At 54.2% G+C, this 11,475-nt stretch overlaps 2 protein-coding genes across 3 annotated transcripts in view; one reads left to right on the forward strand and one right to left on the reverse strand.

Annotated features, from left to right (window-relative positions):
- Window positions 1-6,493, reverse strand: part of Fxyd5 (FXYD domain containing ion transport regulator 5) — a 10,251-nt gene extending 3,758 nt beyond the window's left edge. Inside the window, exons 1-5 of the mRNA XM_023721500.1 lie at window positions 6,367-6,493; window positions 6,086-6,146; window positions 2,979-3,059; window positions 2,179-2,235; window positions 486-629 (exon numbers count right to left, since the gene is read on the reverse strand). Of these exons, the coding sequence (XP_023577268.1) occupies window positions 486-629; window positions 2,179-2,235; window positions 2,979-3,059; window positions 6,086-6,146; window positions 6,367-6,399 (376 nt within the window). The 5' untranslated portion in view covers window positions 6,400-6,493. The remainder of the gene's footprint in view (window positions 1-485; window positions 630-2,178; window positions 2,236-2,978; window positions 3,060-6,085; window positions 6,147-6,366) is intronic.
- Window positions 6,447-11,475, forward strand: part of Lgi4 (leucine rich repeat LGI family member 4) — a 26,483-nt gene continuing 21,454 nt past the window's right edge. For both annotated transcript variants that reach the window (XM_023721499.1, XM_004636714.2), the window contains exon 1: window positions 6,447-6,527. The gene's annotated coding sequence lies outside the window, so the exon portion shown is untranslated. The remainder of the gene's footprint in view (window positions 6,528-11,475) is intronic.

An 11,475-nucleotide genomic window follows, 5' to 3' on the forward strand; every position in this document is an offset into this window, starting at 1 on the left:
GACAGTGCTTAACCCCCCCCATCCAGCTCTGCCTGAAGCAGCATGCCTTTAGCAGCTACAGAACTCCACAGTCAACAAATTTTTTTAAGTTGGTTGCTTTGTACCTTACAACTAAAAATCCCTCTCCCTAACATGAAGAAGACAGACACAAGGGAACCATCCATAGCTCCTTTTCCCAGCACCAGCCTTGAGAAGGTAACTGAACAAAAGAGAGTCCCTAGGTCTGTCATGTTTGGGAAATGCGACATACTGGATCTCCCTCTTGGGGATGCTTGATGCAAATTAGCTTTATCGAGGCTCTCAGAACTCCTGCCACAGAGAAACATGTTTAACCCAGAGTTCCCAAACACCTTTGACCACAAATCAAAGACAGTTTTTAAAAACTCTATTTGCATTTCCCCACCAGGTTCTTTGAGCAATGGACATTGATAGGGAATTTAATAAAATAAAAACAGGCACCCGCTCTGCTCGGCCCTGGACTCTACCTTCCTTGCTGCTGGGCTGCGGCACTGGATCCGTCACCAGAAAAAAAGCTTCTGTTCCGGTCGGTTGCTGGGTCTCCACCTCGGCTGTGTGCCCAACTGGCTCTGGGGTCTCAGGGAAGTTACTCTGAGTCTCTGTTGCCTGGACTGTAAGATGTGGACAATGGTCACTCTGGCCTCATAGCGCTGGGGCGAGGATCGAAGGCCCTAATGTGGACCTGTGGCCCTCATGTAATAAGTGCTGCAGGTGTTTTGTCCAAGGGGAAAGGACAAAGGTGTTTGTGTGGCACCGGCTGCAGCAGGAAAGCCTGAAAGCCACCACCATGCCTGTCATCATAGGGTGGCTTTGCTTATTTCCTGGCCCCTGTGCAGATGCCAGGTGGTGAGGAAGATCAAAGGAGTCTTCCACGGCAACGTGAGAGAAGGTCCATGCAACTATGGCATGAAAAACCCTGACAAAGCAAGTTGCAGGACAATCCGCCTGCTATCCTTGAGTTCACTAGGAGTACAGTGGGCGCAGGCAGTGGGCGCGTGCTCTGCAGAACTGGTGCTGTTGTAGGGTGGGGACCACTCCCTGTTGGTTGTGGGCCTCTCCCAGAAGGCAGAGGGGAGGAGCAGGGATCGTGGGCAGAGGGATTCAGTCTTGCCTTCGTTTTTTTTTCTTTCCTGGAAGTTTCTTTCCTGTGCTTCTGTGCTCTTGGGGCCACTAATCATTCATTTGAAAAAACTGGGGGGAAGCTGAGTGTGATGGTTTACGCCTATAATCCCAGCACGCTGGGAGGCTGAGGCAGGAGGATGTTAAGTTTGAGCCCTGCCTGGGCAACCTGGTGACTTAGTGAGACCCTGTCTCAAAATAAGAAATTTAAAATAAGGGCTAGGGATGAAGTTCCGGTGAAAGGCCCTATGTTCAATTCTCAATTCAAGAAAGAAAGAAAAAAGGAGGCCTTCTTTGAGTTCTACTCAAAAAAAGTTCAAATTATTTGAAAATTAAAAAAAAAAAAAAAAAGTCTACTCAAAAAAAGTTCAAATTATTTGAAAATTAAAAAAAAAAAAAAAGGGCTGGTGAGATGGCTCAGTGGTCTAAGGTACCTACTTAGAACAAGCTTAGCAAAGCACAGGGACCACGGTTCAATCCCCAGCACCACATGCCAGCCAGCCCCGCCCCCTGGTGGGCTGAGCTGGACACACACACACACACACACACACACACACACACATAAATAAATAAATAAAAATAAAAATTTAAAAAGGGGCGGGGAGATGGCTCAGTAGAATAAGCGCTTCCCTGGCAAGTGCAAGGGCCTGAGTTCAATCCCTGGTTCCGCAAAAAAAAAAAAAAAAAGGGGGAGGCAAATGGCAGGAAAGAATGGAAAGAGCACCAGAGCTTCCAGGGATGTCTGTAAAGTTCTACTTTGACCTTGGGAGTAGAAGCACAGATGTTCCATTTAGGATAAGTCATTAAATTGTATACTTACAGGTTTTGGACTTTATGGTGCGTGTTATAATTCACAGTTTCACAGGGTGTTTTGTTTTGGGTTTTAGAAGTGAATGGAGCTGACTGGCTGCTCCAATGCAAAGCAAACTGGGCACAGAGCAGGTACGGTAGGAAGCAGGGAAGCTGGGACCAAAGTGACCAGACAGAAATCTAGAATCTGGAAGTGGGGACTCTGCCCTGCCCCTGCCCCTGTGCACTCACCATCTGCAGGCCAGGTGAAGGTTGGAAGGGTAGACGGGCCTTGTAGGTGGGCTGCATCTGGCGTCCAGAAATAGGAGGTTAGGAAGAGAAGAAAATAGAGAAAGGCCGCAGATAAAGACTAGGGGCTTCCCATAGCATCTCAGCTTTGATATAATGAAATGACTAAAGTCATCCAGCCATTTATTTGCTAAAAGCTCAGTCTTGATGCCTGGGCCTCCCCTACGCAAGATCTGGATTCCTACATCAGCCACGCTAGCAGCTCCTTCTTGGGTATCTTATTGCCAGTTGGTTTTACTAAGACCCGGAGAAGTCTACATGTTCAGCTCAGTTTTCCAAATACTTTTGACCACAAACCAGCACCCATCCAATAAGAGCCCTAGAACTTCCTTGGAGGAGCATCCTTCCTGATTCAGTGGGGCTGGTACCCATGTGCTGGAGGTTGTCATGGGAACCAGGCCTCCCCAAACAGTTGTCTATGCCTGTCATCATCACATCACCCAAGACTTGCCAGTGGCACGCAGTTGTGGGACGTTTGGTGTATTGGGGAGATGGAAGTAGCTCTTGCTTTTGGATACTTAGCAGGCCTTTAGTGGCCATTTTGGCCCATAAGAGGAGAAGCTGACTGAAAATGAAGCCAACCTAGAGAAAACAGAACCAAGAGCTAACAATTTCCTGATAGCCCCTACACTGAGCCATGTCTGAAGACCTATCCTGGGACTTTTTAGTTACACAAGTTCACAGATTCTCTAATTTGAGCCAAATTTGAGATTTATCTTGGCAGACCTGTACGATTTCCTCACCTGGATCTTCTGTTAGAACAGGAGTGTTCACAATAGTTGGGTCCCCCGTAGGAAGGGACGAGACCTTCTCCAAACTCTGTCCTGGAGAATCAAAGGTAAGGTCAGGAGAGGGCTGCTGCTCCTCTTTTCTCACCTTCCCTCCCAGTCTGACCAACTTTTGGGAAGCGTGGGGGCCCCTCCAAAGGTCCTGCCCTCTTGCAGAGCCACTTAGCTCCATATCAATCTGTGGTCCTGGGAGCATTTTAAATTATCTTCGTGCCCGACATATGTCTTAGCTACCTTCCTGTCCTTGGGACAAAGGACCCGACTCCTGCAACTCAAAGGAGGGGAAGTTTACTTGGGCCACAATTTTATCCCTGGTTGGTGGGCTCCATGGCAGAAATGCCAGGTGGAAGGGCTGAGCGGAGGAGAAGGAGCTCAACCCACGGCAGCCAGGAAGCAAAGAGAGAAGGAGGGAGCATCTGGTGTCCAGAAGTAGGAGGATAGGAAGAGGAAAAGTAGAGAAAGGCCGCAGATAAAGACTAGGGGCTTCCCATTGCATCTCAGTTTTGATATTACGAAATCAAAGTCATGAAGCCATCCAGCCATTTGTTTGCTAAGAGCTCAGTCTTGATGCCTGGGTGCCCCCTACCTCAAGATCTGGATTCCAGCATCAGCCACGCTAGCAGCTCCTTCTTGGGCATCTTATTGCCAGTTACTTTTACTAAGACCCAGAGAGGTCCTGCCTACATGTTCAGCTCAGAGGGACCAAGGTGGTGGACACGTGACACAGGATTGGAGACCCTTTTCTTTGTGTGTGTGTGTGTGTGTGTGTGTGTGTGTGTGTGTGTGTGTGTTTAGGGAAGGGTCTACAGGGTGTTTCGGGTCTCACTACTAGATTGGACTCATAATGATCCACCTGTTTATAGCCTCCCAAGTGTTGGGATTACAGGCATGCGCCACCACACCCAGTCTCAGTTGCTATCTCAGCGCACCCTGGGGGCGGGGCCGGCATGGCAGGCTCCGGGGATAGATGCCCTGGTCCCGTTCCTGCTTGCAGGTGCTTTAACCCACTGAGCTATTTGACTGGCCCTAGGATTGGAGACCCTTTTACTACTCAGTCTCGGCAGCCCTGTGAAGTAGATCCAGTTATAATCCCCATTTGTAGGCAAGACAGGTGAGGCTCAGAGAGGGGACTTCACCTGCTCCGGGTCGCGGCCCCAGCAACTCACCTGCTAGGGCACCTGTAGCTGTAAACACACTGAAGAGGAAGCCACTGATGAGTGCAGCATTCCTTCCCAAACTACCTGAGGCTTCGGGGGGACATGTCAGACCTACACCATAACACCCTGGGACTTTCCTTCAGCTCTTGTCTGCACCCATCACTGGGGCCTCTCTAGTAAGCCCCAATGCTAAGGTCAGCCAGGACCCTGGTTTTAAGTGCTGCTCCCAGTGGCTTCCTTGCTGAATGACCTGGAGCAGCGGAAGTCCCCTCTCTGAGCCTGACCTGTCTTGCCTGCAGATGGGGATTATAACCAGATCTACTTCACAGAGCCACGGAGACTAAGCAGGAAAAGGATCTCTACCCAGTGATACTATAGCCAGTACTGGACACACCCACCGCCTCTGTCCCTCTCACCCAGAGTCCCAGCAGCCTCCTCCTCCCTGGTCTCTTTCCAGCCCTGCCCCTGCCATAGGCTCCCACCTGCAGCCAAAGGGAGCCGGTGCCCAATGAGTCGGGCAGGCCCCCAGGCGCTGAGTCAGCCCAGGCTGGATCTCAACTGGCCCATCACCCCCTCCCGCTGGTCCCCCCACCTCTCTGTGCTCTCCTCTTTCCACTGTTCCTCGCCCACCCAGTCTAGCCCCTCCACCTCCCTACCACCAGACAATGCCTACCCCCTCCCAGGTGCCTGCACAGCTCACCTCTGACCCAAGTGTCACCCTTCCCTGGGAAGTGGTCCTTGAGATCAGCCTGTTGGAGCAACCCCATGGCCGTCCTTAATTTTCCCCAAGAGGGCTATCACCTTCTCAGAAACTATACAACTTGCTGGCTTTCTGTCTTTGGCACTATAATATCCACTGTTTTATTTTCCTTCAGTGCTTAGATCTGGTGCATAGTAGATGCTCAGTGAATTTCTTTCTTTTTTTTTCTTGTTAACTTTCACAACAGAGTCAGTGAGTTCGTAGACGAATGTGCAATTAGAAGGTGTGGTCTGAAGGCAGGAAGTTCACTGGGACATGACCTGGAAGTACGTACTCTTGTCCCCAGTTCTTCCCTTCTCTCTCTGAGACCTGGCTGCCAAGGGCTGAGTGCCTTTTCCTCTGCTCGGCCCTTCCAGCATGGCATTTCTGCTTTGGAGCCAACCAAGGCAGCTGGCCTTGAACTCACTACGTAGTTCAGGCTGGCCTCAAACTAGTGGCAATCCTTCTGCCTCAGCCTTCCAAGCGCTGGCATTACAGGCATGCACCATTGTGCCCCAGCAGCAAATACCTCTTGAATAACTGAAAGAGTACAGGAAAACCAAAGAGAAATGGAGGTGTTTTCAGAGGAGCAAGTGCTCTGGTTTATGGAAAGGCTATAATTCTGGCCCCGAATTTCAGTTTCATGGTCCATAAAATGCACATGACAGCATGTATAATAAGAGCTAAAGCCCACACAAGTCAAGGCACATGGCACCTGCCTCGTGGAAAGCACCTGCAAACACCAGCACAGTGACCCCTTTGAGGAGCACTTTGCCAGCAAGGTTGAGAGGCCCCTACTGCCTGGACTGGCGTCCCCTACCTCCCCCATACACACACCCCCTTTACAGTGCATCACCAGGAGGGCCAGGGAGCCATTCTGTAGGGAACCCAGGTTTCCTGGCTGTGGACTAGCAAACTGACACCGACCTCCTGGCCAAATCAAACGGGCTGAGTTCTTCTTGGAGGTGAAACAGAGGGTGCTCAGCAGGAAAGGCGCCAGCCAGACTCTGGAAGGGACCGCCAAGGGCTGAGCTGTCCAGAGAGGGTGGAACCCTAAACCTGGCTAGAGGATCCCACTTCCCAACACAGGCTAAGTAGGAGGATTGGGGGGAAAAGAGACAGCCTGGAAACTCACCAGCCCCCAGGGCTCCGGGACAGGGTCTTACCTCTGACAGGCACAAGCAGGCCAACAATGGTGAGAAGACACAAGCGACCAAAGGGCAACATCTGTGGGGCAAGCAGGCACTGGGGTAGGTGTGGTGGGGCCAGGGGCCTGCAGCCCCGATGCTCCCCTCTGCAAAGCTGGTATCTCTGGCTTTAGGACTCCCCCCCTTGCTGCCAGGGCTGACTGCAAGCAGCCTTTGGGGCTCAGAAGTGGAGGTCTGAAGGCCCCCCCCCCCTTCCTCTTCCTGTAGCTCTCAAAGAAAACAAGAAGCCACTGGCCCACCTGGGCGCCGGCAGTACCAAGAGAACTCGCCATTCCCCCAGCCAGCCTCGGACCCTCACGAGGGCTGACAGCGAAGGGCAGAGGAGTCTGAGCAGAGCGGAAGAGGGCTCCCACTGCCTAGGGGCACGGGGCGGGAGCCTCGAGGAGCAGCAAGAGGAAGGGTGAGTAATCCACTCCTGATCACAGGGGAAAAAGTGAGCTGTGTCGGGCGGCACTGCAGACAGCGCGGAGCCAAGGCCGGGCAGCTCCCAGAGGGGCTGTGTGGCCGGGACGTGGCAGAACTAGGGAGACCGAGGCAGGAGGCGGGAACCGCGTGGCCCGGCGTGCAGAGGGACTGGGGCAGGCACCGGAGAGAGGCGGAGAGGCACCGACGGGCAGTGTCCTGCCCACCTGAGCCGGAGCAGAGGAGAGGGGCTGCGGGAGGCGGAGGAGCGCGGGGCAACTTACATCAGAGCCGGGATCTCGAGTTGAGGCCGCGAGGGGCCAGGGCAGCAGGAGCAGCGTCCGGGCGAGGGTGTGGCCAGGAGCCGCGGCGGGCGGGGACCCAGACGGGCGCAGTCATTTCCTCTTGGGTTTCCTGGCTTCGGAGCCCCAGAGCCCCGGGTGGGAGCAGGAGGGGGAAACGCTAAGGACTGTGGGGGGCTGGGGCGGCGGAGGTGGGAGGGCAGGAGGGGAAGGGGCGGCTCCGGAGGTGTGGAGGGAGGTGATGGGAGCGCGGGGGAGGCGACTCCGGGCCTGGGGGGGGGGGGGATGCGACTCCAGGCACTCAGGGGACAGCCACTCAGGTTCAGTTCTGCAGCTCCCACCCATGTGCCCACAGATGAGAATATACAGACAGAACAGGAGGAAAAACCAAATGCACATTTATTAAGCTCAAGACGTGGACACCGAGGGGCCAGGGAACGGATGCTCCAGAGAGAGACAAAGGGGTTGGGGGAGCAGCACATGGGCTTCCTGGGGAGCTGGGGGTGGACTCCCAGATCCCAGGAGCTGGAGGCCTGAGTCCCTGGATCTGGGGTGCACACAGGCTCTTTGAGGGATCGTCATTGCCAAGGCCTGGGAAGGGACAGCAGGGTGCAGTAGCTCCAGCCTTAGGGTAGGTGGAGCGGCTCATTGGGGGAGTGTCCCCGGCGCAAGGCTGGGGTCCCCACCGCCTTCACCGGGTCCGCAGGTTCCCGCGTCAGGCGGGGACAGCAGTGGAGGGTCCCTGGAGCGGGGGTTTACACGCCGCCACCACCAGGAGCTGGGGAAAGAGGACGGGCTGCGTTGGCTGGCAGCGAGGTGCAGCCTCCTCAGAGTCTCCTCCCGAGATAGAGGCTCCGGGTCCCCAGAGCCCTGGGAAATGTCACTCTTGGGCAGCACTGGGGACCTCTCTAGCGTCCTCACACCCTGCCACCTGCTCACTGTAGGGACAGCTCTGGGGCTGCTGTCCACTCCAAAGGGTGGTGGAACCCAGCCCCAAAGGTCACCTGGGGTTTTCTCCTGTTCTCTTGCCAAAAAGGGAGCACCCTACCCACTTTTTCACCCCCAGTCTCCTCCCAGGCCTTCAAGCCTTTCCTATGTCTTCCATCCTGTACATTCTGACAGAAGAGAATGTTTTTCCCAACCCAGTGCAGACCTCTCTTCAACTGAGGGTCTGGGGGATCAGTAGTCCACACAGATTTTTAGAATGGGCCCTACGCATGAGGGCCAAACACCCGCATCCACACTGCCCCCCACCAGCACCCACAGTGCACAGTTGATGTCCTCCAATATCCTTAGGAGAACATGAAATAGGAAGTTCCACACCTGACTCCTCCGAGCCCTTCTTTTTAGTTATAGCAATTGTATAACAGACAAAAAGATTCTTGTCTTTTGATTTTTTTTTTTTTTTTTTTTTAAAAAGGCCCCTGGAAATGATGCAATTCCACTAAAAACAGGTCAAGATATTTTTGTAGAATGGAGACTACTAACTCCCCAAGGAGTCATGGTCTCCCATCCGCATGCCCTTCCCTGCCCCCTCCCTCCCATGGCACCCACTGTACCCCCTCCATCCACACTCTCCCCCAACACCCCCCCACCCCTCCTTTCCATCCCTGCCTAACTTCCCTTTCCTTCTCCAAGCCCCCTGGGATCTCTGTACTTCATCGTGCCACCCTCTTCTACACTACCAGCCTTTCTCCTCCTGCCCCCTTACGACCTACCTCCCCACAGCTGCCTTCCCCAATGAACTTTTAAGTCTGTATTCCACGTATCTTTCCTTTTTTTTCTTTTTTTTTTTTTTTTCCGGAACCCGGGATTGAACTCAGGCCCTTGCTCTTCACAGGGAAGCACTTATTCTACTGAGCTATCTCCCCAGCCCCACATCTTTCCTTTTGTTTTGCTATAATTATTCAGAAACCCATTCCATCCCCTCCCTTCCACTCCCTTCCCCTCCCTTCCCCTCCCCTCGCCTCCCCTTCCCTTCCTCCTGCCGGCCTCCCTAGATTGGCCCAGCTAGATGATACATCTGGAAAGCGTTGGACCCTCCTGTGGTCCCCTGGGCTCTGCTCCCCATCCTGGCTGGCAGCTGTCCTCCCCCACCCCCCAGGGTCTCTGTTGCCCATACCTATGCCTCTCTCCCTTGGGCAATGGGTTTGTTCTTGCTTTTTGAGGTTCATGCGTTTGTTTCTGGCAATCTCTGCACTGTGGACTCAGCATGCTTCCTGTCCCACTGCCCCCTGGTGGCTTGACATCTTCCCTCCGCAGGGCTCAGCCGCCTCTGGAATTGCCCTTGTGTCTCAGTTGGGGCCCTAGGTTCTCTGTTGCGCGGCCCTTGCTCTGGTGTTGGTGTCTCAGAGGTTGACCCACAAGGATCTCCCTATCCACTGCCATCTCCCAACCTCCAGGGCCACATATGCGCATTCTTACCCTCACCTGTGGATGGAAGCTCCGACTTACAGGACTTGCAGGTGGGGCTGTGGAGGCAGAGAGAGAAAGAGAGCATCAAGGATTTGGCAGTTCAGAGCCCTGGGGCCCTTCTACCAGGGAAGCACCCCAAGGCCAGAGGCTGTACGCCGCCCCCCCCCATGCACGTGCGCCACCCCCCTCTCCTCACTGCGGCCAGACCTCTCAGACCTGGAGTCCGCCTTTCTGCACTTCACCTTCTTACCTGGAGAGAGAGAGAGAGAGAGAGAGAGAGAGAGAGAGAGAGAGAGAGAGAGAGAGAGAGAGCCTGAGAGAGAACCAGACACTAGAGACACAGGCTATGGACAAAGGCCGGCCGAGGACCCAAGGTGCCCAGGGACACCGGGGCAGCCCGGGAGGGTGAGACTTACTGATGATGATTATGATCCCCAGCAGGAACATTATGGTGGCCAGAGTCATGCCCACCATCTGCACAGTGGCATAGTCTAGGGGAGACAGTGGAGGTCAGGGCAGGGCTGGACCTCACGCACCCGGGGCCTCAGGCCTGGCTCCAGGCTCCAGAATCCGGGATACTGTGGGCACCCAGGAAGGTGAGCGCTGGGGTCGGCAGCAGCGTCGGGTCACTTTGGCCCCTGCTCACCACCCTCCTCCCCTGCCCTCTCCCTCATGCAACGGCTTCCTTCCTGACCCTGGTCCTGTCCCCCACTCCCGTCCATCTGTACCACTGCAGCAGTCTCCTCTGTGGTGGCACCACCCTGACCAACAGGGGCCTCTCCCACAGCATCAGGGTCCTACTTGGCTCAGAATCCTCTGTCCCTGGTTCCCACTGCACTCCAGGCAAAAGCCAAGGTCCTCCCCAGGGACCTTGAGGCCCCAGTCCAATGCATCTATCCCTCAGGCCTCTACTCCAGCCATGATGGCCTTCCTGATGTTTCTGGTGCACATCAGGAGCTGTGCTGCCTCAGGACCTTTGTACTTGCCGGCCTCTCCACCTGAAAACTTTTCTCCAGATAGCCAAAAGGCTTCCTCCCTGACAAACTTCCAGGATGGATTCAGATGCCAGCCCACCTTTCTCTGTCGACTTGGAATTTTCTTGTCTTCTCGATACTTTCTAAATCTATTTCTTTATGAGAACTATTCTTCTCTCATGTTCTTGTCTCATAAGAAATTTTCCTTTTATTTCTTGAGCATCTGTCTCTTATTGAGTGTTAGGTAAGGAGGACTGGCAGTTTCGTGCATACTGCTATCTGCAGAGTCGCCAGGATGCTGGGACGTTGGCTGGCGCAGAGCTCAGTGTGCTCAGGAAGCATTTGCTGAAATGCAAATTTGCAGAGCAACCACTGTACACCAGCTGTAAGCCAGACCTCTGGCCTCAGGCAGTCAACTGTCATATTATGATTAGATGGTTGCCAACAAACTGCAGTAGCAGACGAACCCCCTCAAAAATCCAAGTCACTGCTGGATGTGGTGTGGCTCATTGTGCCAGGGAATCAGGGAGGGCTTCGCCGAGCCAGCAGTCAATATTTGATCTGAGGCCAGGAGAAGACAAGGGAGCCCTAGCCAGCTGCAGGTAGTGCTAGGGAGGTGGATTCCTGGCAGAAGGAGCAGGGAGTACAAATGCCTTGAGGTGAGAAGGAAACGGACACATCAGAGGAACAGTCAGGCGGAGAGCAGGGGCATGTGTGGAGGAAACTGGGGCTGGAGCCTCCAAGGTGAGGCAGAGCTTCTGTGCCTCAAGGCAGCCCAGGGGCATCATCAAGTCGCTCTCCTCACAGTCCTCAGAGCCGGGCACTACTGCCACCCTTTATTTGAAGAAGGGCCCAGAGAGGCAAGTCGCCTGCCCAAGGCACAACTAGAGATTGGCTAAGCCAGGGGACCTAGGCTCCATAGCATTGCTTTTAAGATGCTCCATGCCTGCTTCTCTGATTCCAGTGCCCTCACCTGGAGTCCTGCCGACTGGAGCATACTTTCAGCACCCATTCAAGTCCCTGGAGCCTCAAAGGCGCTCCAAGACGGTATGAGACCCCTTTCCTCCCAGTCAGGTTCTGCCGTGCACCCAGACAGCTGATGTGACTGTACCCATATGGTCACATGACAGTGGCCCATGTATCATGTAGCTGCAGCTGGAGCCTTCAGCAGTGGCTGGTTTGGATCCACAGCTACCCTTCCATCCAGTCCTAGGGTACCCCCGTCACAAATTCTATACTCACCGTAGGAAAATGG

This window comes from Octodon degus, unplaced genomic scaffold (assembly GCF_000260255.1).
Source record: "Octodon degus isolate 3935 unplaced genomic scaffold, OctDeg1.0 scaffold00083, whole genome shotgun sequence".
NCBI lineage: Eukaryota > Metazoa > Chordata > Mammalia > Rodentia > Octodontidae > Octodon > Octodon degus.